A 25,296-nucleotide genomic window follows, 5' to 3' on the forward strand; every position below is an offset into this window, starting at 1 on the left:
TCCTTTGTTTTCTGAGATATTTTGGGTTCCCGATGTCTCCCAGTTTCCTCAGTCCATTCAACATCATCTGTCATTAGGATATCCCGGGCTTTGATGGAGGGTATTTTCTCTCCCTTGTCATCTCCCACATTTTTCTGATTGAGATCTTTAATAAATGTTACCATGTTTCCCATGTGTGTCCCTTTTCCGAAATTTCTTTACATGGAGGTTTTTGGAGAATTTTGTTGGGTTCCTCTTGAGTTTTTCAAACTGTCCATCTGTTTTTCTTTCAGAAATGTCCTCTTTTTTTCCTTGACCTGTCATATATGTCTTTTCCTTTTCTATTTTTCCCTTTGGTGTCACTGAATTCCAAGCGTCCCTGTCATACCAAGTGTTGCATCGCATTCCTTTGTTCTTTTCTTTACTCTGTTTGAAACAAGTGAGGGCTGTCTTTGTTAGTATATCTGTCAACTGACAATTCATCTCTCACGTGCCTTGCCAGAAGTGGTGTTTGTACACATGATATTTTCTGTGGCCCATCTTTATCCGTAGGGCTTCTTTGTTCTCTTCAATTATCTTGTCTCTTGCTAGCCCATATATGGAGAAAGAGATTGCTCTATGATCTGATTCCAACATCCCGTCATCAATTGCAAACTCTTGTACTACTTGGGCTGCATGCAAGTCAATTATGAGACAGTCAACCATGCTACATCCGTTTGTACTACTTCGGCTGCATGCAAGTCAATTATGAGGCAGTCAACCATGCTACATCCCTTTGTGGTTGTCCATGTGAAACCACTTGTGATACTACAAATCTTGCTCCCATGGCATATCTGTAAGTTAAAACAGCTACAGAGAGTGAGCAATGGAGGTGACTTCTTCCTTCTCTTCTGAGTTTTTGTGCCATCTTTTTGCTTCATTCTCATTGTCAAGTACTTCCATCCAAAGATAGCTCCATAAAGAGAAATGCTCCTCTGACCCCATCTCTAGTAGGTCACATAGGGTGCAGATGCGGCCTCTTTAGGAATGCCCTTAGCCCGTCGTGTCTGAATGTGTAAGCGATGTGAAGAAACACTGAGCTTCCCAATTGAGATCATAAGGGAGTGGGGAGGGTGGATGCGTGTGTAGCCTGGCAGATTGAGGAAGCCCTCCTCTGATATCTATAGGTAGTGATATCTATAGAAGTTGAGCGCTCACTGGGTGCTTACCAAGTTTTGTATTATGTAGCTGTATGGGATCCTCCCAAATGACCTGATTGGCCTCGTGATAAGTGAGTAGAATAGAGGAGGTATTAAGGCTGTACTAAAAAGGATGCAGTCTATTCATGTGGAGTCCTAGGCTCGTAAACCATCTACATGTATGGGCATACCAACACCTTTGATCACCCTTAGTTGTTATTCCATGGATGGGGATAGGGCTAGAAATGGTAACCTACATCGTCCGGAGACCCAAGAATCAAAATCTTTGACTTGGTGGAGATACTTGATCACTGAGAATATCGTGTCAAGATGGAGTGAAGGGCCCCAAAATCAGCCAAGATGATATGGTGTGAGACCGCGACAAATGACTCAGATCGGACCAAAGGATCAATGAAAGGAGACTTGGTCCAGGAATCCTAGAATTGAGAGTTGAAGCATTGCCACTCAAGCCTAGCATTTCCCCTTCTCAATTGGGCTTGCATCGCTGGTCTCATCATGAAGATTGGGCCATACTCGCTCAACTTTATCTGTTTTGGGCCATGGAGGCTATGTCTAAGAGGAGTACACATTATTCAAGAGGGTAGGATTCGAACCCACAATGTTGTATTTCCCACATCTGAGCCCTACCACTAAGCTATAGAGTGGAAGAGCATACCTAATGCTAACTAAAATATAAATGGTCTCTCTTCCCCCTCTCCCTTTAGTATGTGCCTTCTTCTTTAAAGCCCACTTCATATGACTCCTCCCTCCCCCCTTTATCCCTTAGTTTAATATGCCCTTTCCCTGTTCCTTTTCATCCCTACTCTCTTCTCCACAACTAACTAATGGGAATTTCTTAATTTTCAATGTTATGGGGACATACTGGGTGAGAGAAAAGCACTGGTAGATATGTGTAGGATGCAATCATCTCCCCAAACAACCCATTGAAGGTGAACTAATCTCTATGCATGGCTACCCTGGATGTATTGAAGATCATAACCTTGGTTTTACAAAGATTAATCTTCAAATCACGTGTCTCACAGAAGGGTTTTAGTGGATTCAGGTGTTGCTAGAGGCTCTCAACTCGAGAAGAGAGTAAGACCACATCGCATAGAAGGGTATTTGAGTCAAAGAGCTAGCGAGAGATGAGCCTGCCTTTCTATTATCTCAAATGAAGGTATCAAGCTCATAAATTTAGAGCCAAATAGAGTCGTTGATATAGACAACCCCTTTGATCTGATAGTGCTCCTGGTCTCCTCTATCAACTGTGTAGCCATCCGAACCTTGCTTGAGACCCTTTCGTAAAGTGCCATGGTTGCTCAGATGATTATCCAATGTTCTACAAGTGTCTGATGAGATGATCTCTCAGCACTGTATCAAAGATCTTGATGCAATGCACAAAGCAGCAATAAAATCTCTTTCTCCATGCTGTGGCCTCCTCAATGACACCTCGGAGTGCAAGTATGTGATTGAGGGTCTTATGATCCACAAGGAAGCCTTCTTGTTGGGCCCTTGGTGTTTTGCAAATCAACTGACCTACGTATCGACTATTGAGGCAACAACATAACATGCCCAGTCATAATGGTCCTTTAGTTTTTTGGGCTCATGATGGGTCCTTTAGTTTTTTGGGCTCATGATGGGATTCCCTACCTTGTGAATAGGAATGATGGTGTTAAGTGTTTAAGTGTGGGAAAAACTAGTGCAGGCTGCTTTGTTAAAAAGGTTTGCCAAGATTGGGTCCAAGGTACTTAGGCCATATGCAGTGTATTCAATATTAGCCCCTCATGAACTTTGGCTCGTGCATATTAGCTTTAGAGCTTCATGTTTGACATCATTGGTGGCGAACAATGCACACAAGAAGGGTAGGGTAGCTCTAGGAGAGGTCAAGTGGTGGCTAGTGAGGAATGCTGTATAGTGTCCATGCATAAGAGTGCCAAAGTGTGGTATCGGTTAGATATGGGGCTCCTCACTTAAGAAACTTCTGCCAAAAGTCCTTGGAGTTGCTGCTAAATAGGATGTTTAGTAACTTTTCTTCATTCTGGCAAACGAATTGTCTGCTTCTTCCGGCGACCAAACGGTGGTACTTGCGTGCCATATCCATACCGCTAGGAAGATGATGCTTAGTCTCGAATCTGAGTTGGTGGGGTATTGCCTTACACTGATCATCATACCAGCTATTGTAAGCATCTGAGTCGGTGATGGAGCAGGTGGTGTGTGGGAAATTGTGCAAGGTCGCCTCATGGAGGGGACGGGTAATTAGAGCGGCTTCCCAACAAGGGGAGATTGAAGAGGAGAGGAGAAGAACTTCTAGAAAGGAGTTGCATCAGCTTGGAAGAGAGTGTGGGCAATATTGAGGATGAAAGAAAGGCTTCCCAAGTAGAGGGGATTGAAAAGTAGAGGAACATCGAGAGAGTTTCTCTAAGAGAGTGTGAAGTTGGAAGAGCTAAATGCTACAAGGATCTTGAAGATAGAGAGGGGGAGGGAGATGGTTGCTGTGCAAGGGTGTGAAGTTTCTAAGTGTTTTTGGAGGGCTATAGCTCAAAAAACGAGCTGCTGGAATGAACCTTTTGGGAGTGTGTTTTTTTTGTATTTATGAACATGTCATAGGAGTAGAACCCTTTATCTAATGGCTGTTATGAAATCCCTTCTTTATCCTCTTTACTCTAGGGAATAGGCAAGATCTTTTAAACAAATCATTGTATCAAGTTAGAAACTAGTAAGTCTTGTGAATATTTAAATGAATGCTTATATGTATTGCCAAGTGAGTGGTGAGGGATCCTAGCGTCCCAGTCTTGAGATTCTGATGTTAAAAAGTAAAATCCTCTCAAAGTTTCTTATTAGTGCTTTGGGACTTTTTTATATCGAGGCTTCAAAGGCATAGTGTGCCAACTTAGGCCTTCTTGTTCTTGTGGGTGTGTCACCTCCTTAGCATAAGGTAAGTTAACCTTGACTAACAGGTCCAGTCTTTGTCAAAGCACCATGACACAAATATTTCTCAAAACTACATGTGTGTTAGTAAGTCTGCATGCATATATTATAACCGTTACATCATATGAGAAACTGCCCTCTAAACTCAGGTAGTGGTTGAGCCTCAAATCATCCACCCTCAGATTTTTTCCTTCATAGACTTGTTCCAAACATTAATGATGGTCCAAGCTCTTGTTGACCAAGATTGACCATGTTGACCATCTTTGAACCAAGCTGAAAGCATACCACATTGCTTTCCTTATCCCAAAACAGATGCAAACTTTCATGAAGCATTTACATGGCTTTCATACTACAGTTTGTAACATGTCAGCATATGCCATAGGGGGTTTAACTTATTTTGTAGGAAGAAAGGTTTATTTTGTCTTTGAGAAGAATATGTTCTCAAATGTTTCCTTGTTGTGCAGCCAGACTTTGATGTAGTTTGGTGTCGAGGAACTGTTGGTGAAAAAATTTTTAAGCCTTGGGTGGAGGCCATAGAGCAACGGGGTTGTCATTTTCTGTCCAAAAGGAGAGTTACTGATTTGCTTCTGGATGAGACAAATGGAAAAATCAATGGTGTAATCTGTGGAGAGGAAAAAATACCTGCTGATGCCGTTGTTTTTTCTGTAGGCATTACAGGATTGCAGCGCATCGTGGCAAACAGGTAGCAGTTGTGGTCTTGACAATTCTCTGTTTTTGATGTATTACCATTTTGCTCTTATTCTTTCCTTTAACTCACATTATTAAATTCTCATAATCTATACTCTTTTGTCCATTCTACAAATCTGTCAGCTCAACTTTGCAAACCAGGGAAGAATTTTTGAATGTGGCAAACCTTGGTGCCATTGATGTCCTCGCCGTGCGTCTTTGGCTTGATCGCAAGGTATACTCATCAATATGTGAATTTGTGGCAAGAAATAAAGTGGGGAATTGATTCCATTCTAATGGCTAATCCCAGTTATATATAGGCTGGAAACATACGAGGGAATAATACCATATGACTGATAAGAGGTTGAGGTAATTAATTTATAAAGTATGCAAGAAGAGTATTGGCCAATTGACAATTATGATTGGTGAAGTTGTTTTCAGCAGAGATTTCTATGTGTAACAAGAATACTGTTGGGCTTCTTATAAGAGCAGCTATATCTGATTTGAAAAAATTATGATTGAAGCTCCAAGATCAACTTACACATGCCCACACTCAAAAAATAAAGCTGAACATGCAGAGTCTTGAGAGTGTCTATACAAGTGCATCAATCTAAAGTATTTGGATCAAAAGAAACTCATCTTAGCATTAATACTTGGGCAGGCAAAGTGTCTTTTATAGCTTTCAAAGGTTATGCCTAACAGCTAGCATGTAAATGGTTTGTGCTTTTGATCTACAAAGGCAAAAGTTCTAAGAGTCAGCAGCCGGGAGAGAGGTATCACATGGATTGTTTACACAAAAAAATATTATCAACTGCTTTGATCTCTTTGCATTATAAATGTGTCAGTTATCATAAATTATGATTATTATTTGTCTATCCTAAGTAGTAGGAGTATAATAAACCAACAGACAATGGAACTTTATGGTTTGAATTAAATTGTGAGAAAATATAAAAGTGGGCATATTAACAGTTGTTCCTTGCAGCCATAAACCTTTCAATAATTTATCTTGTGTATGATCATGTGACAATACTCTGCTCACAGGTACAAATCCCAAAACCGAGCAATGCATGCTTTGGATTTGATGATACAACAGGGTGGACCTTTTTTGATCTGAATACTTTGCACGATGAATATAAGGATGAAATCGGCACTGTTGTGGAGGCTGACTTTGTAAGCTTATATCTTGACACTATGCTATTTCCCAATTCAAGAGTGAAATTTTGTTAAGACTTTCCAGAGTAGTTATTAAATGTGGATGATGTTGATGACAGCAATTATGATGATCATTGTTGTACTCATTGTCGTTAGTAGTCATATTTTGATGCCCATACTGAATATTAGTGCTATAAAGCTGGCAAGTCTCCGAGGTGAACATTAGAACTGATAAATGTCCAATTTATATGAAGTGGGAGAGATCCTACCGGAAGAGACAGGTTTTTGTTTCTTCTAGCTCTTCTAACATGGTGGACTCCCTTTCAATACCCCAAGACATGCCATTGGTGTGGAGCCTTAGATACGGATCAAGATGCCCGTGATGTTTCACGGTATTAGAGTCCATTTGCATTTGGGGTCGCAAAGAGGCCAAGAGGATCTTGCATACATCACTTGGGGTGCTCTGGCCTAACTTCTAGAGTCAAATCCTCAGGTAGTTTACAAGGGAGTAGATCAGGATTGGGACTTCTTGATTCAGAGAGGAATCCTTCACCTTATCACCCTAGATGCAGTACCAATAGGTATGCATGGACCTCGATTTCCTTGTCTAGACTTGCTTAAGATAATTTGCAGTCTTATGGCATCGTAGAAGCACGGCGGCTATAGATGGGACTCGAACTTATGCCTCTCAGTCAATGTCACTGATTTAGAAAGACATTGTTCACCCCCTTATGGCCACTTGGGGTAGGATTCAGGGCTCCTCACATGCCACAGTGGCTAAGAGAGTTTCTTTAATGAGACAGTAGGACCATGGTTATGACAACAAAGCATGGCATTTCCACTCCCCGGATTGGTCATGACAGGCCTCACCTCTTTTCAGCATGATATTGTATGAGGCTCTTACATGATGTTATCCTGGTGTTTTGTAATTTGGTCATACTTAATAAACTTTCAATTTGCCAAAATGAAACAAGAAACACAAGAGAGTACAGAAAGTGGTTGTAATTTCAGGTCAGTGCTAACATACTTTTACCCTTACAGTACCATTCCAATCAGTTCTTGCCACTACGGGATGACCAAATTGTGGAGAAAGTTAAAGGTTACCTCAGCACTTGCATTGCAGATTTTGGAAGTGCTGAAGTTATAGAACATGCTGTGGTCAGGTTCCCAAAGGCAGTTACTCATTTCTTTCCAGGTTAAGAACTTTACTCTCTAGCTCCTTTGGGTTACACGTACCACAATCACTTTTGTGATGATAGTATAGTTTTTGTCATGATATTGTGCAAAATATTACCCTGATATCTCTCAGTTGTGTAGCTGAGGTTTTTTGTAAACTGTTTCAGTCGATTTGTGCTTTCAAATAAGAGAACATTATGTTTTTCATGTTTTTAATTACATTTCAAGCTTTTTCTTTTCAATGTGTGATTGAAACCAACCAGCCCATAATATTTTTCCTCACCGGCTCACATTTTTATCCCTTGCAGTTATCCACTTGTATTGTCTTAGTGCAGATTGTTTATGGCCTTCTCATTAAAGTTTTCCCACTTGTATTGTCTTAGTCCAGATTGTTTATAGCCAGCACCTGAGTGGTCTTCTCCGTCCGCACCTTCTCGATGCCCTACCCTCCACACAGGATCGGTGGGACCTTGTACATACCTCCATCATCTCAGCAGCCCACAAGTCCTTCCCCGTCACTTGCCACACATCCAGTCCTCCACCAGTCGGTCTTGTGCCTTGTAATGGATGGTATGATGAGGAGTGTAAAGAACTCCGCAGGAAGCTTCGCCTTGAGACACAGGAGAAGTCTCCCCTCCTCATTAAGACCAAGAAGAGTTACAAGCGTTTGGTGCGACGCAAAAAGTGCCAATTTCTAGCCCGGAATGAGGAGGAGCTGAGAAGTTTACTTTTCAGCTGTGATTCCAAGGAATTCTGGAAGAAATTCCTTCGCTTGAAATCTCAAACTCCTCTTACAGACCCGCAGGTTTGGCTTGCCTATACTTCCACTTTATATGATATTCCAGACCAGCCACAGATCGACTTATCCCATGTGCCTAGACCCACCTCCTCTGCCTTATTCTCATCCAATAGTGTCCGAGCAGCAGCTCATCGTTTGAAGACTGGGAGAGCTAAGGACCATGATGGATTGCAAGCGGAGTATGTAATCCATGGGATTGATGCCTTAGCTACAGTCCTCTCCCGTCTTTTTAACTAGTCCATTTGTACAGGTCTTCCACCTAGTTGGCTAGAAAATACCATAGTACCCATACACAAGTCGGGGGATCCTTTGGAGGCGTCGAACTACAGGACCATTATGATTGGCCATGTCATGGCCAAGATTTATGCGACCATTCCAGAAGGACATATAAATGACCATGCCGAGGCGACAGGCATGAGAGCTAGAGGGCAGGCAGGATTTCGTGCAGAGCACTCGACTCTAGATCATATCTTCACACTCAGGGCTTTGATTGAGGAGGCGAAGTCACGTAAGCAACGGCTCTATTGTTGCTTCGTGGACTTCAGAAAGGCATTTGACACTGTGCCGCGTTTCAGACTCTTCCAGCGACTTCGTGACTTGGGATTCAATGGGGAGATTCAATGGGCGATCATGGCCTTGTATGAGAGAGTCACAGGTAGAGTCAGGACACGGGCGGGGCTGGCGGCGGAAGTACGCAGTACGATAGGGGTGAAGCAGGGGTGTCCTTTGTCTCCGACACTCTTTGGTCTCTATATCGATGAGTTAGAGATGTACATACAGACGATGGGTGGTACAGGTTCTTTACTGGCAGGATCCACGATACCGATTCTCCTCTATGCAGATGACGTGGTTCTTATTTCTTCCTCCCAGCAGGGTTTACAGGCACATCTCCATGCACTCCACAGCTTTTGTCAGGACAGAGGGTTGTCTGTAAACCTTGGGAAGACCAAAGTCATGGTCTTCAACACGTCATACCAGGTTTATAGAAGAGGCGAGTTCTCTTTCACATTTGATGGGCAGGAGGTGGAGCTAGTTAGGGAGTATACATATTTGGGTGCCACATTTAGAGGTCCAGTCTTCACCATGACGCATGCAGCACGAGATAGGATCAGTAGAGGGTATGCCGCCTTGGCTCTTCTCGAGAGGCAGTGTGCACAGTCACATTTTCAGCATCCCGACACGAAGTCCTTACTTTTCGATACGCTGGTGAGACCTGCGGTCATGTATGCTAGCCCCTTTTGGGCAGGAGATCTCAGGGTTGCAGATTGGAGACGAGTAGAGAGGTTACAGATCATCATGTTCTCCAGATTGATCAGAGCGAAGCCCACGGTACCGCATCAGATTACGTTCGCAGAGTTCGGAGCTACACCCCTAGCGCTAGATGCAGCATTTCAGTCAGTTACGTACTTGCATAGGATCAGGGCGCTCGGAGACTCAGCAGCAGGCAGAGCACGATTACCGTGGCTAGCACTGACATCCTCGCAGATGTTAGCGGAGAGAGGTCATACTTTTTGTTGGTACCACACACTCTCCACATGGCTCACCTCGCTGGGCTTGGATATGGATAGGCTGCCACCATTTCGATACAGCATAGATGCCCCTCGCCTCCCTCTCACTCGACATGAGCTCAGCCAGGTTATCAGGGCAGATTTGTTGCAGCTACACACGTTTCGCACTTGGGTTCATCCCACGGAGCTTCCTACGAAGATGGCCACATATCGTGACCATTTTCTCAGGATTTCAGAGGATGGCTTCATCATATCCCCAGGATATATCGGCGTTCATATGTCGCACTCACTCAGGATTGCCTTGGGCCAGCTCAGGGTATCTTCCCACAGATTAGACGTTGAGGCCGGCAGGATGCGTCGTACAGCTACCGGACATAGACCCAGGCGAGAGACTAGGATATGCCCTTGTTGCACTATGGGGGAGGTGGAGACTGAGGAGCACTTTGTTTGCAGATGCCCTTTATATTATGAGATCCGTGGCAGATTTCACTGTTTATTTGGGCACGGATTTGGACCTCTCTCTCGGATTATGGAGTATGAGGATCAGTATTGCTTAGCGTTGTTCATGAGGGAGATCACCAGATACAGAGAGAGATTCCTCAGAGAGCACCGTCGCATCCCTGCCAGAGACCTGGTTATTCATGAGGAGCAGGACGAGGCGCAGGACCATGAGCACAGAGATAGCCCATCTTGCCAGAGAGCACCGATGGTTCCACCCCGAGGATGTACATATGACATGATCCGGCAGCACCGCAGGATGATCTTACACAGAGGCCGTACCCGTCGCTTTATTTCTAGACGACGGAGGATGATGGCAGATTTTCGGAGGAGATTGCTCCATGGAGACTTGGCACCGCCAGCAGCCCATTTGACACTTGCCCAGATCTTCACACTCATGGCAGGAGGCATGGTCGATGGCCATGACTTCCATCATTTCTTTGGATCACAGACCCCTTAGGGAAGACGATGTTCCTCATATTTCATATTTTACATTTTGTATCTAGGCAATTTTGGTACTCTATTTCATTTCATTTTGTATCTAGGATTTTTGTAGCCATTTTTGGCATCTTAGCGGTATTACGATGAGGCCACCTAGTTGGCGCATCGTTGATGATGTATTTTCCTTTCGGATGATTTTGTGTCCCATAGGCCATGTATGGCCTTCCGTGGACCTTTAATAAAATTTCTTTCTTTCTTTCTTTCTAGCCCATGTTTCTTCAAGGCTTTGATTTAACTTAGCAACTCAAATGCCCAATTCCCTTCATGTACCGACCTTAGCCTAACCAAGTTGGATGCCATGGAGAGGAAAATACTATCTTTTTGAATAGATTTTTTTTTTCAAGAAAATTACTTCATTAAGTACAAACCGCGAGAGCAAGCTCAAATGCGGTCCATACATCATGCAATGCATGAGGAAAAAACAGCTCAAAGTGAGCTAATAAAGAACCAAGGCGGAGGCTGAAAATGCCATCTCAACCCTAAAGGAAACTCAGAGAAGAAAGGATATCCCCTCCAAACTGTGTGATACATGTGTCCGAGCTGCTGCTCCTCCCCGCTCCCTTGCTGCCCCCATCTCCTTCAGCCCCTCCCTCAGCCCCCTCCCTCGCCCTCAGCCCCTCCCGCTCCCCCTGCCTAGCCTCTCCCTTCCTCCTCCTTTTTTTTTTTCAAGAAAATTACTTCATTAAGTATGAATGAAAACCGTGAGAGCAAGCTCAAATGCGGGAGCAATGCATGAGGAAAAAACAGCTCAAAGTGAGCTAATAAAGAACCAAGGCGGAGGCTGAAAATGCCATCTCAACCCTAAAGGAAACTCATAGAAGAAAGGAGATCCCCTCCAAACTGTGTGATACATGTGTCTGAGCTGCTGCTCCTCCCCACTCCTTTGCTGCCCCCATCTCCTTCAGCCACTCCCTCAGCCCCCTCCCTCGCCCTCATCCCCTCCCCCTCCCCCTCCCTCAGCCTCTCTCTTCCTCCTCTCCCTCTCAGCCCGCTACACCTTCCCCTCCTCTCCCTCTCAGCCTGCCCCCTCCCCTCTCAGCCCGCTCCCCCTTCCCTGCTCCCCCGCTCCCTCTACCCTGCTCCCCTCACCCGCTCCCTGCCTCAACCCTCCCTCTACCCCGCTCCCTACCCCCCGCCTCTACACCCCTCTCCTCTACCCGCTCCCTACCCCCGCCTCTACCCCCCTGCCTCTACCCCCTTCTCTCCTCTCCTGCTCAGCCCACCCCCTCCCCTCTTCCCGCTCCCCCTTCCTTGCTCCCCCACTCCCTACCCCCCGCCTCTACCCCCCTCCCCTCTACCCGCTTCCTTCCCCCTGCCTCTACCTCCCGCTTCTACCTCCCTCCCCTCTTCTCCCCTCTCCTCTATCCCGCTCCCTCCCCTCCGCTTCAGCCCTCTCCTCTACCCCCTCTCCTCTCCCCCACTCCCTATCCCCCCGCCTCAGCCCTCTCCTCTACCCCCCTCCTCTTCTTCCTGTCTCTTCCCTCTTCCTTCTCCCGCAATGTTTTTTGGAGCGGGCGGAGCCTCAAAAGTGTCCGAGTCAGCCTCCTCACTTCAATTGGCGATGGATATTCCGTCAGCCAATCCTACTCCACCTCCACCGACCAAGAAAACTATTACTTTTTCTAAAGACAAGTTGCAGCAACTCAAGAAGGACGTAGAGATTGAATGCTCTACCACGTTGCTCACACGCATCTTCGGGTCTCACCATTCCAGATCCCAAGCCAAAGACTGGATGCTTGCGGCTCTTCCCCCAGACCTCACTCCACGATTGTTAGATGTTCGTCTTCTGGGACGAGGTTTTTTCCAAGTTGTTTTTGACACTCCAGAAGTTGCGAGCTCAGTGCTCAAACCTGAGTTTTTACACCTGGGACACCGGAAGATCTTCTTTGACGCCTTTGATATTGGTTTCAACCCAGTGGAGGCAGATAAGGAAATCTTTTTGCTCTTCATCAAATTTCCCGGGCTTCCCCAGGTTTACCATCGACTTCTTTCTGTTATTGGGGAGCATTTCGGCGCGGTTGCTGAGATCCCACCCCTCCCTGGGTTGCCGTTAACTGTAGCAGAGGCAACGAAGGCTGATGGGGTACCTAGAGTTAGGGTCCTTTGTAAGGATCTGAACCTTATGATGGGCCATGTTATGATCCAGCGCCCGGATGGTTTCTTTTTTTGCCAGAGAGTAGAGAGTACAGGCAGGGAGGACCAGTGCAGGATATGCAGGACCATTGGACACCTTGCCCCAGGAAGAAGAAAAGACCTAAGAAGCCCTCTGATACAGCTACCGTCCCACGGCATCGACAGGGGGGTGGTACAGGTCCAGCACCTACTCCTCGGCCTCGACAGGGGGGTGGTATAGTTCCAACACCTGCTCCTCGACCTCCACATGGCGGTCCTCCTCAGGATGGTGGTATAGCTCCTACTCGCCAGAGTGCTTCTCCACTGAGCACTCCTTTGCTACTGCCACTTTCTACCTCAGGTGCCTCACGACCTGCAAAGGCACACAATCCATACCAGTGGGTTCGGGTTCATGTGCAGATTCCTCCTTCAATTCATGAGAATACACTAGTGGACTCTGCTTCACCTCGGGCTATCCTTCCAGTCTCACCTAACACAGTCCAAGACGCTTTAGCTTCGACATCCTCCCCGGTTGCAGCTTCTCCCCTAGAACCAGTGTGTCTGACACTCTCCTCGAGGCAGTAGAGGTCTCCGTAGCTGTGCAGACACAGGATTGAGAGCAATCCTGACTAACTCCCTTGGATAGGGGGAAGGGGATGGTTTACACTATTGATCCTCTTCCCTCAGAAGGGATCCTGCACACTCCAGTGTCTGGCCTGATTCATAGGAACTCATTTTCAGCTCTAGCAGATGCTTCAGATTTCCCAGAGAAGGAGTTTGTGCCCTCTACTTTTGGTGATCCAGTGATTGGGTTTCCTGTTGATAGGGCGTCAGAGGGCAAGGTTCTTTCCCCTGTTGATTTTCCACCACTTGGTTCCATTCCTCGCTCCTGGAGTAGGAGGTCTTCCCCTGTTGAGGGGTTTGTTTCCGCCACTAGGTCGGATAAGGTGTTCCACTCTATATCCTCCCGTCGATGAGGATTGTTAGCTGGAACATATAGGGCCTAGGTGGCGTCCCACATCGCCACCGCAGACAGATGATCCGGGATCAACTTCATCCAGGTGTTAGTGGGGGTTCCATTGATATCTTATTTATTCAAGGGCACAAACTGGATTCTAGAGATTGTGCCAAGTCAGGCAAGTTGCTTTCTGGCCATATATTTTAGTCGCCTGGCCTTGGGCACTAGGGGGGGCACTTCTATTTCAATTTCGCAGTCAGTTCTCCCCTTAGTTGTTGGACAGGGAGTCATTATTCCCTCTAGGGCTTAGTGGATTATTCTCTTGATTGGAGGGTGTAAGGTTGGTTTCCTTAACCTGTATGCCTCCAACATTAGAGGGGAACGTGTCATTATGTGGAAGGATTTGCTCTCCTGGGCCCCCATTGCGGATTCATGGGTGATTGGAGGTGACTTTAACATGGTTGAGTTACCGTCAGACAAAAAAGGGGGTAGAGAAGGAGGACTTCACTCTTTGGAGAGAGCAACTTTGGATGCCTTCCTTTTTCACTACTGTGGTAGAGATACTTGGTTGGACGATGCCTTTCTTATTCAGCCAGAGTCCCTCCTGTTCTCTTGGTCGAACAGGAGGCAGCAAATGCCTATTCATGAACGCATTGACAGATTCTATGTAGATGATTGGACACCAGACAGAGGTGGATCGGTATGCATTGCTGCTGGGGTTTCCACTTCAGACCACTTTCCTGTTGTGTTGGCTATCTCAGAGCCTCACTTGAGAGGCCGGTCTGCTAGCATCAGGATTCCAGATGCCTTGTACACTAAGGAGGACCTTATAGAGCTCCAATAGAAATGTTCAAATGAAACAATACAAGTACTTGGTATATATAGTACCCAAGTACTACTAGTCAACCATAGGGTTGACTTTATGCCTACAACACCATATCTTTGTATTCTCTTACAAATCCCCCCTCAAAGATGCTGAAAGTACCCTTGAAACGTCTCAGGTGTATCCTGTAGTACCTAAAGTACCATGGTTGCACAAATTCATCCAGATTGATATGCAACCTATGGGAGTAAATGAAAATAATGTCATTGTGAATCACTTCACAACCCCCCTTGACATTGTGAGAATGTCTGTGATCCCCAAGCCATGTCGATGTCATAAGAAAAGATCTGTTGATAGGGATTTGGTGAAGATAGCCGCCACATTGTCCTCAGATGGACAATAGATGAGATCAGTAAAACCATCTAAAATACAATCCCGTACATAATGATAATGATTTTCAATGTGTTTCATGCGAGCATGAAAGATAGGATTGTTAGCTATGGCAATGCAACTCTGGCTGTCACAGAAGATAGAGTTTGCTTCGCCATCCTGTGCATGATGCAAGTCATGCAAAAGCTTCCTTAACCACATTAATTCCGTAGTGGCTGAATTTGCAGCTTTGTACTCTGCTTCACTGGAGGAAAGAGAGACTCGCTCTTGCTTCTTACTGAGCCATGAGATACAGGCTGAACCCAATGAGAAGCAATAGCCAGTAGTGGACGGTCTGTCGTCAATGTCCCCTGACCAATCTGAGTCGGTGAAACCACTCAGCTCTAGATCACAATCTGAAGCATAATGCAAGCCAAGAGAGAGAGTGCCATGGATATATCTGAGAATCCTCTTTGCTGCATTCCAATGTGTGATCGTGGGACAATGCATGAACTGGCTCAAAAGCCCTGTGGCATAGGCAATATTAGACCGTGTGGACCATAGATATATCAAACTGCCAACCAACTACCTATACAAAGTGCCATCAAACTTTTCAGCAACATGATGCTTACTCAGCTTGAGTCCCTTTTCCAATGGAGTAGCCACAGGCTTACAGTTCTCCATTTTAAATTTCTGCAACAACGCCTTCGAATACTTTGTCTGTGACATAGAAATCCCACCATGGGTCTGCCAAGACAATAGTGCAATAGGCCCAAATCTGTCATGTCAAAGTTGTGACATAAAGCGGACTGCACTGCTGTAATTTGCTGCAAATCACTGCCAGTGAGTATGATGTCATCCACATATAGTACCAACATGACCAATTCTGATTTTTGTTGCTTAACATACAGATTGGGTGTTACGCTCTAGCCGAGGTAGCATGACCTCGGAAGAATCAGTCGACATTTCCCTTAAAGGATCTATGTTTGTAATATATTTGTTTGCGCTTCATGTAAATGATTGAGAGGGAATTAATGTCAAGGTCCTAGGTGAGGGTTGATAGCACCAGACGAGGTGGATCTAAGGCTAAGGGCCTAATGCAAGAAATGTGCTAGGGGCAAAGGAAATTAAAGTATCCCAAGAGAGGGGTGAAAAGATGCATTAGGAAGGCCCTATGATGATGACATGTGGCATCTAGATCCATCTAGGGAGATGGGGCTTGTTGGAGTTATTGAGAGAAGGAGAATGTACTTTGACGTGTAATTTTTTTTGGATTTCAACTCTCTGAGAGCTCTCATGCTTCAACAGGATTTGGCTGGGAGGATACTCTGTGGTGCTACTCCCGTGATCTGCTGTGGTTAGTAGAAAGTACTTGACATTTGGTATCAGAGCTCTCAGGTTGAACGAGGGGTTTGAGTTGGAAGAGAACGAGCTGGCAGAAAGCACGAATTCAGACAACGATCTGAAGCTACACCGCAGGCTAGGGTATCGCATTTCAGACAACGATCTGAAGTTACAGCGCAGGCTACTGGCGAGGATAGCGTAATCTGAAGCGATACCAAGAGAGGGGATTTGTGTAATCGGATGAAACGTGATTGACGATCGGGATAGCGTGACGCAATCGAATTGACGAGATCGCTATCAGAGTTGCGCAATAAATTTTGGAGGTGTTGCTGCCCATGATATACGACGAAATGAAGGCGAACGACGTATCTGTTCGGTGGTCCTCCCGCACTGGCTAGCAGGATTTTGCGGTGTGTTAGGTGACTGTTCGTAATATTTGCTCGGGCTTAACAGGGGCTCGTGTTATGGGAGGCCTTCGATGCGATACGTGGATGGGCGACGCGCAGGCAGAGATTACGGAGGATCTGTGAGCCTGTGAAAACAGGCGATAGGTTGACGATCACTATCTGTTCTGTCGTATATCCCTCGCCTACACTCTCTGGCTACGTGGCTGATTGGCTCGTAATAAATTTTGACCTGCTTCCCTAGCGGACTCACAGTCAAAGCCCTCCAAGGTTACATAGGCAGCTCGTAGGCTGGGACAAATCCCAAACAGATCCCAAACAGAGAGCAAAGCTTTGGCAGAAGAAGCAAAAGGTGAGAACATTTGCGATCAGGGAGTTACATGGAGGCTGCAGGCTTCGGGACATCTGTGCTATGTGAAGACTCCAGGGGTGTCAAATCGGGTGGCAGGAGCGAACAGACCAGGGGGCTTTCGACATCATTTGCTCCTGTTCTCGTCACTTTATTTTTTTTCTGAACATTAGCTTGAATGGAATATTTAGCTTGCATGAAGGGATAGCCAGCCCGTATGTCAGATTATGCTTGTGTATAGGCCTATGTGCTTTAGTCAGAGTTGACTTGCAGGAATTTCCCCAGTATAGGGAAAAGCAGTATTTGGGTTATGCATGTGTCAAATACCTAGTCAGTGTGAATCTGGGATTGCAAGTATTGCCTAGTATAGGGAATTGTGTCAGAGTGCTAGTACACTGAATTTTGTCAATTTGTAAATACAGTTTTCTAGCAGTGTTTTTATTTTTATTTTTAAAAGAAAAAGAAAACACCCATTGACCTGAATGGAAGCAGAAGAAGGAGCTTCTTGGAGGGACCCTGGTGAGTCAGGAGTCCGGCTGACCCAGCAGGTGTCGCGCCCAGTAGCTCACACCTTATTTGGCAGGATTGCATTACTTGAGGATGCCTTACAGCAGTTATTAGCACAACAGTTACAGGCTAATGAAGGGCAATCTGAACTTAGAAGAGTGATACACAGTATGTCTACCAGACCTTCTCGAGATGAGAAAGGAAAGGCTCCAATGGAACCGGAGTCTAGTGTCCATATGGTCGAGCCTAGAAAGGCTAAAGTACCTAATATTGCCAATTATAGGCCGAAAAAGTATTCTGGTCGGATGAATGACCGTAGTTCTGATGTCATTGAGACCTGGTTACACAAATGGGACGAGGCGTTCGCCATTTGTAAAATCAGAAATGATATCAAGAAAATCCGCGAGGCCATCCACATGTTTAGTGAGGCAGCGGATCGGTGGTGGATTAAACAACAAAAAGATGGTATTGCATCCGCTACCTGGGAGGGGTTTAAAAGAGAATTCAGGAAACACTTCTTACCTCCTGACGAAGCATCCCGAGCTTGGGATCAGTATAGAAACCTTCGTCAGAGAAATTTGTCAGTGGCAGAACACACTGATAAGTTTCGAGAGAGCGTAATGAAGGTTGATGAACCCCTACCTCAATCAATCCAAGTGAAAGATTTCATATTTGGATTGAATGATCGGATTAAAATGGAAGTTCGGGCTAAGTATGCGAACACGTTGGATGATGCAATAGCCATAGCCCTGAACTATGAAGATGCCAAGGACAGCAGGCCAAGTGGGTTTGCACAGGTCGGAACCCAATATGGGTACCAGAAGAAATCTGGGTTTAAGAAGAAGTGGATTAGTAAAGGGAGTGGTTCTCAGCCGAGTGGTCAAGCCAAGCAGGCAAAACCAGCTGAGACTCCTAAATCAAGTACCACCATTGGAGTGAAGAGAAAAGTAATGCCAATGGCAGCCCGGGCTTGGTCAAAGTCTCTCTTAAACCCAGAGCAAAGAGAAAAAGCGAGGAGAGAAGGCTTGTGTTTTGGTTGCCTTCAGCCTCATCAGTGGAAGGATTGTCCACGAAATAAGGATCGTCGGATGGCTGAGATGGTAGTCTCAGAATGCGACGTGGAAATGGAGGGAAGTCTCAGAGCGGAACAGATGCAGATTCAGCTAGCGGGATCTTCTCAGAGGTCAGTACCTTGTTTGTTATGTGTGTCTGTTGCTAAGCTAGTAACGAGTGCACCTGATAACATCCTATCTAAGCCCGCAGCAACGGGGTATACAGCCTTTAATGATACGGAGTTAATTAAGATGAAAGGGCAAGTGGCCAATCATGATGTCATTGTGTTGTTTGACTTGGCGTCAACTCACAATGTAATTAACTCCAAGCTCGTGAAGAGGCTGAAGTTAAAGACTAGCCCATCTGACTATGCGTATACAATCAGGATGGCAGATGGAAGTTCAACTAAAGTATGGGACCAAAGGGTTACCCAGTTGGAGCTTCGTATTCAGGACTATGCTGAGAAGCTTGATTTTGAAATGACTAAGCTTGCTCATGCAGATATAGCCTTGGGTATGGCATGGCATTCTAGGAAGAATCCAGCCATTGATTGAAAAAAGCACGTATATCAATTCAAGATGAATGATGTGCTTTATGTCTTATGAGGTGAGAAAGATATACCTCAGGGACCATTGGTTTCCGTGATGGAAATCCGAAAAGCTCAAGAAGAGTTTTTATTCCTTTGTACAGCATCGGTAGGGCCAGTTGATGATTCTTCGGCTAGCACTGATGTTGCGCAAAGTGGTGAGATGGCCAAGCTAGCTAATCTTATAGCAGAGGAGTTCTCTGACTATTTTAGGGATGAACTACCTTATGGGTTACCTCCAAAGCGGAATGTTCAGCATAAGATTGAACTGATCCCGGGGGTAGAACCTGTAAATAGACCTCCCTATAGAATGAGTTTTACTGAAGAAGCGAATGTGCGTAGACAACTGGAAGAATACCTCAAGTTGGGGCAAATTCAACCAAGTTTCTCACCTTTTGCTTCGCCAGTGATATTAAAGAAGAAAAAGGATGATATGTTTCGCCTCTGTATAGATTACAGAGCATTGAATAATATCACTCTTAAGCACAGGTATCCGATGGCTCAGATTGATGATTTGCTAGATGCATTACATGGAGCCGTGATTTTTAGTAAGATAGATCTTAAGTGTGGCTACCATCAGTTCCGGATTAGAGCCGAGGATGTGCATAAAACCGCTTTCAGAAGTAGGCTTGGTCATTATGAGTTTTTGGTAATGCCCTTTGGACTTACCAATGCTCCAGCTACATTCGTCATGCTTATGAACGATTTACTACGTCCGTATATCGGAAAGTTTGTAGTACATTTTATTGACGATATTTTGGTATTCAGTAAAAGTATTACTGAGCATCGTGAACACTTAAGAATAGTGTTCTAGTAGTTTGAGAAAAGCCAGTCTTTATGTAAATAAAAAGAAAACTATACTGTGTATGGTTAGGCTTGAATATTTAGGATTCATAATTACTTCAGAGGGGGTAGAAATGGATCCAAAGAAAGTGGCTGCGATACTGACTTGGCCAATCCCTCAGAGTCTGACCGCTTTGCGATCATTCTTGGGATTTGTCCAATTTAATCGAAGGCATATCAAAGGATATACACCATAAAACAAGCTGTGGTCATAAGACCGGTGTTGAAAATAGTTGATCCCCAAAAACCGTTGTTCCTGGAAATCGATGCAAGTGGCATTGCGGTAGGAGCAGTTCTCCTTCAAGAGGGAAGGCCAGTAGCCTTTGAAAGCAAGAAGCTTTCTCCCTCTCAAACGAATTGGCCAACTCATGAATTAGAGTTGTATGCTGTTATCCATGCTTTGAAAACATGGAGGCATTATTTGTATGGTTCAGAGTTTTATGTGGATGTGGATCATGATACTCTGAAACATTTTTGTAAATAGCCTGACTTGAGGGGCTGCCAAGCTAGGTGGGCAGAGCTCATGCAGGAGTTTAATTTGACAATTCGGTACCGAAGAGGAAAAGATAATAAGGTTGCTGATGCGTTGTCTCGCATTATGCACAATATGAGTTTTACGATATTAGAGAGTGCTCTAATGACCGAGATTAGAGAAACTCAAAAGGTGGACGAGTTTGTCCAGAGCTTATGGCCTAAAGCTCATGTGTTTAGACCCGGGGAAGAAAAGGATGACCTGGCATCCAGAAAAGGCCAAACATATGCAAGATATACCATAAGGGATGGTATGCTGAAAAGAAATGGCAAGGTTGTAGTACCTAGTCAGAATGATCTCAGGCAGAGAGTCATTCGACAGTGCCATGATAGCCCGTGTGCGGGACATCCAGGAGTCGAGAAGACATGATCTCGTGAAGCGAGATTTCTTTTGGCCAAAGATGAAAAAGCATATTCATGAATATGTGACACGGTGTTATTCGTGTCAGGTAAGCAAGGCCGAGCGGGTGAAGCCACCCGGACTTTTACAGCCCTTGGAGATACCACTAAGTAAGTGGGAGAGCATTTCCATGGACTTTATTGTAGGGCTGCCTACGGCACAAGGTGGTTATGATTCTATCCTTGTGGTGGTTGATCGTCTAACCAAGATGGCTCACTTCATTCCGACTAGAGAGTCTGTTAGTGCCCCGCAAGAGGCGGATTTGTTTATTAGACATATATTTCGTCTGCATGGATTGCCTAGATCCATAGTGTCAAACAGAGATGTTAGGTTTACCGGTCATTTTTGGACAGCGGTATTTGAGACACTAAGGACTGAGTTGGGAATGAGTAGTGGTAATCATCCTGAAACGGATGGTCAGACGGAGAGAGTCAACCAGACTTTAGAGGATATGCTGAGGGCATATGTGTCATTGAGGCAACATACATGGGACAAGTGGTTGCCATTGTTGGAGTTTGCCTACAATGATAGAAAACATTCCTCTACAGGGTTCAGTCCGTTTGAGTTGAACTATGGTTATAGAGCAGCGAATCCAACTATAGTTGGAATACCTCAGAGAGTGCCTAGTGCCGCGAACTTTGTGGTTCAGATGCGGGAGATGCTAGCACTTGCGAGAGCTAATATCCGCCAGGCTATGGATAGAGCGAAGGCGTATGCAGATGAAAACGGGTCTATAAGAGAATTTAAGGAAGGAGAAAAAGTTTTTCTCAGAGTTCATTCGCACTCGAAGTCGTCAACTTCAGGAGAGTGTGCCAAGTTATCACCTCGATACTGTGGGCCGTGGTTGATTCTAAAGAGAATAGGCAAGGTAGCCTATAAATTAGAATCACCACAGGGTTGCAAGGTGCACCCAGTGTTTCATGTTTCTCGTTTAAAGAAATTTTTGCATACAGGTGACTTACTAATCGAAGGTGTGGTTTTGTTTCAGGAGATAGAGGATAATGCAAGGCGCAAACCAACAAGAATACTGGACCGAGGAACAATGCAAGTGCGAAATAGGAAGATACCCACGGTGTTGGTTGCATGGCATGGTCAGCCTCTATCAGAAGCTACTTGGAAATCCATATACCAGTTGCGGAGAGTATTCCCAGATTTTATCATCGAGGACGCTGATGTCTGAAGAGGGAAGGAATGTTACGCTCTAGCCGAGGTAGCATGACCTCGGAAGAATCAGTCGACATTTCCCTTAAAGGATCTATGTTTGTAATATATCTGTTTGCGCTTCATGTAAATGATCGAGAGGGAAATCAGTGATGGAAGCTGAAAATGAGCCTCAGAGCTTCAAGGATGCTCAGCATAATCCGGCATGGTAGAAAGCTATGGAAGCTGAGATTAAATCCATTGAGAAGAATGCCACATGGGACTTGGTTGATGCACCCATTGGGAAAAATATGGTTGGCACAAAATGGATTTATAAGGTGAAATACCATTCAGATGGCACAGTTGAGAAATACAAAGCCCGTTTGGTTGCCAAGGGATATGCACAAGAGGAGGGGATAGATTATGAGGAGACTTTTGCTCCAATGGCCAAGATGACCACCATTCATTCTGTCATCTCTCTTGCTGCATTTTATGGTTGGTCAGTGTACCAGATGGATGTCAAGACCGCTTTCCTCAATGGAGATCTTAGAGAGGAAGTCTATGTACATTAGCCCCAAAAATTGACCTTTTTCTGATTTTTCTGAGTGTTTTCCCCAAAGTAGGCTGATCCTTAGCATCTTGAATGGTCAACCTTGGCCAACGTGGAATAGATTTCTATGCTATACCACTCGGGGCTGCATCAACATCTTTAGTGGCCTCACAACGTTGATAATGCCTCCAAACATGAGGTCATCTATTCTCATTAATTTGCTGCAAATTTGAAACATTTGAGGGAGAGCCATCCTCAACATGTAGCAAGCCATCTGAACTATGAGAAGTAGAAGAGGAAGCATCAAGAGACTGCATCTCATCATCCTCAAACTGGATGATGTCCAAAAGGTGTCATCGTATGGTGGCAAGTCTGCAGTAGCGGGCTGCATGCACTCATTCTCAGCAAAGAGAACATCTCTGCTGATTCTTATCTTCTTGATAGCGGGATTATAAAGCCTAAATCCCCTGCTTTCAGTGCTATACCCCACGAAAATGCATTTGACACTCTTGTCATCAAGCGTTGTCCGATGTGCATCTGGAACCAAATTATATGCCACTGAGCCAAAAACTCTGAAATGACTAACCTTTGGCTTAAAGCCATACAAAGCCTCAAATGGAGTCACATTAACCAAAGCTTTGGTAGGGCATCTGTTCTGAATGTAAGTGGCTGTCACAAGTGCTTCTTCCGAAAAAGCCTTTGAGACTCTCTTGAATTCCAGCATGCATCTCGTCATCTCCATGAGTGTACGATTCTTACTCTCAGGGAGTGGATTTTGCTGTGGTGTGTAAGGGCATGTCAAGTGATGTTTAATCCCATGCTGCTTCAAAAATCCTTGGAATGCATGTGACATGTACTCTCCCCCTCTATCTGAGTTGAGTGCTCCAATTCTAGAATTGGTTTGGTTCTCAGCCATAGCTTTGAACTCCTAAAACCAATAGAACACCTCAGATTTTTCCTCCATGAGAAAAAGCCATGTGAACCTAGAGAAGTCATCTATAAAGGTCACAAAGTACCTTGCTATGGGGCCACATACATCACTGTGCACTATCTGCAACACTCTGGTTGCCTTGACCCAATTCTTGCCTTGTTTACTGAATGGCAAGCGATGCAATTTGCCAAGTGCACACCCCTCACACACTTCATTTGCTGGTTGCTGCAATTTTGACATTCCCTGAGTCATATTATTGTTGTACAAGTAGGACAATGCCTTGTGATGGACATCTCCAAACCTGGCATGCCATAAATCTGTAGGCCATCTTTTGGTGGTTCTAGTGATGCCCTATAGGCCATGGTATGTGCCTTGTAGGCATAAGTGTAGGCACTTGTAGTGTTAGTGCCTTTTAGGCCACATAGGACACTTAGTCCTATGTGACACCTAGGACACTTAGTCCTAGGTCTAGGTACAAGTACCTTGTACTTGTATCTTTTCATTATCTAAGTTTTGACGTGACGACTGAACTATCGTACGACTCTTTGCTACCTGCACTCTCTCTCTCTTTTGTGATCATCCCTTCAGTGGTATCAGAGCAGGTATTGCTTTTGTCTTCCAGCTCTCCTTAGCCCCCCGAGTCCTCCATTGCTCATTGGGAGTTTGTTGCTCTACTGGTCGTCACATCTCCAACCTGTTCGAGGATCTTCAACTGCTGTCTAAGGCTTCCAGAGCCATTTTTGTCGCCATAACTTACCTTATTGCTGCTTTCCAGCAGAGGCGACTACTTCTAGGCCCTGCTGCAGCTTTTTCGAGGTCTCCTACAGCACCCGTGGCCATCAGTCGCCATTTTTTGTGCTACAGATCTAGGCGCCCAGCTTCCGCAACCTCATACAGATCTTAGATCTACATGCGCTCCATCCGTACAATCAGTACGATTGTACGGACTTCCGTACGGATCACGTACAGATCCCGAGTCCCGCCGCCATACCAGTTGCATACATGTGCTGCCGTACATCGTACACCCACGTACTTGCATCGTACACCGTACAACCACCGTACTTGCGTATCGTACATTGGACAGCCACGTATTGCTCCGTACAGCGTACACAGTACCTCTTTCGTACGATCGCACATCTGGACATCGTACGGTGTACTTGATCTAGTACTTGAGCTGTCCGTACAGCTAGTACTTCTCTCGAAGACTCCGTACAAGTGTACTTGCACCGTACCTGCTCCGTACAAGTTCATCTGCTCCGTACGTTCCTCCGTACGGTTTCACCTGCAGATCAGCCATCAACAACTTGTGCAATTTGGGGCTTTTGCAGGACATTGGCAAATTTGGGGCTTTCAGTTCTTTTCACCTCCTTTGGTTGCAATTTCTTGCAAGAATATTGGAGTTTTGGGACTTGGTCTGCAATTTCTTGTTCAGATTGCAGGATATTAAGTTACATTTGCAGGACATTGAGTCAGATTTGCATACATTGGGTCACATTTGCAAAAATTTCAGCAAAATTTGGGGCTTTTCTGCATTTGCCCTCTTTTTGGCCTATTTGTCCTCAATAAATTTGGGGCTTTTGCCAGATTTGCTATTTTTTGCTGTGAACATTGCCTGTCACAGTCACATTTGGGTTAGATCTGCATTTGCCCTTTGATTTGGGTCAGAAATTTGCAGATATTTGCTGTCATTTTTGGACAGCCAGCTTTTTGCAATGATAGCCTTGAGGCTTTTGGGTTTTCAGGTCTTTTTCAGGGTATCACATTTGCTATGGCTGGGAACGATGAAGATTTATTTGGAGTTCTTCGTGAAGATGATAAGTTGGATGGCACCAACTATCCGATGTGGTCTTATCTCATGAAACATATTCTTGTTGCAAAGCATTTGTGGAATATTGTTTCTGGGGCTGATCTGAGGCCAGCCAATGCTACAGTGGTTGCCTCTACTGCTGGTCCTTCTGCAGGGGGTACTCCTCGTTATGCTTCTTCCTGT

At 45.1% G+C, this 25,296-nt stretch overlaps 1 protein-coding gene across 3 annotated transcripts in view; it reads left to right on the plus strand.

The window, feature by feature from the left end:
- LOC147904500 (uncharacterized) overlaps positions 1-25,296 on the plus strand; it is a 97,355-nt gene that overhangs the window by 48,749 nt on the left and 23,310 nt on the right. For 2 of the 3 annotated variants that reach the window (XM_087394492.1, XM_087394502.1), the window contains exons 8-11: positions 4,550-4,788; positions 4,917-5,007; positions 5,814-5,942; positions 6,966-7,119. In XM_087394492.1, coding sequence (XP_087250618.1) covers positions 4,550-4,788; positions 4,917-5,007; positions 5,814-5,942; positions 6,966-7,119 — 613 coding nt within the window. The remainder of the gene's footprint in view (positions 1-4,549; positions 4,789-4,916; positions 5,008-5,813; positions 5,943-6,965; positions 7,120-25,296) is intronic. The other variant, XM_087394510.1, reaches the window with a different exon arrangement.

Source organism: Dipteris shenzhenensis, chromosome 2 (genome assembly GCF_047967505.1).
Source record: "Dipteris shenzhenensis isolate YYH24624 ecotype China chromosome 2, Dip_SZ_1.0, whole genome shotgun sequence".
Classification (NCBI taxonomy): domain Eukaryota; kingdom Viridiplantae; phylum Streptophyta; class Polypodiopsida; order Gleicheniales; family Dipteridaceae; genus Dipteris; species Dipteris shenzhenensis.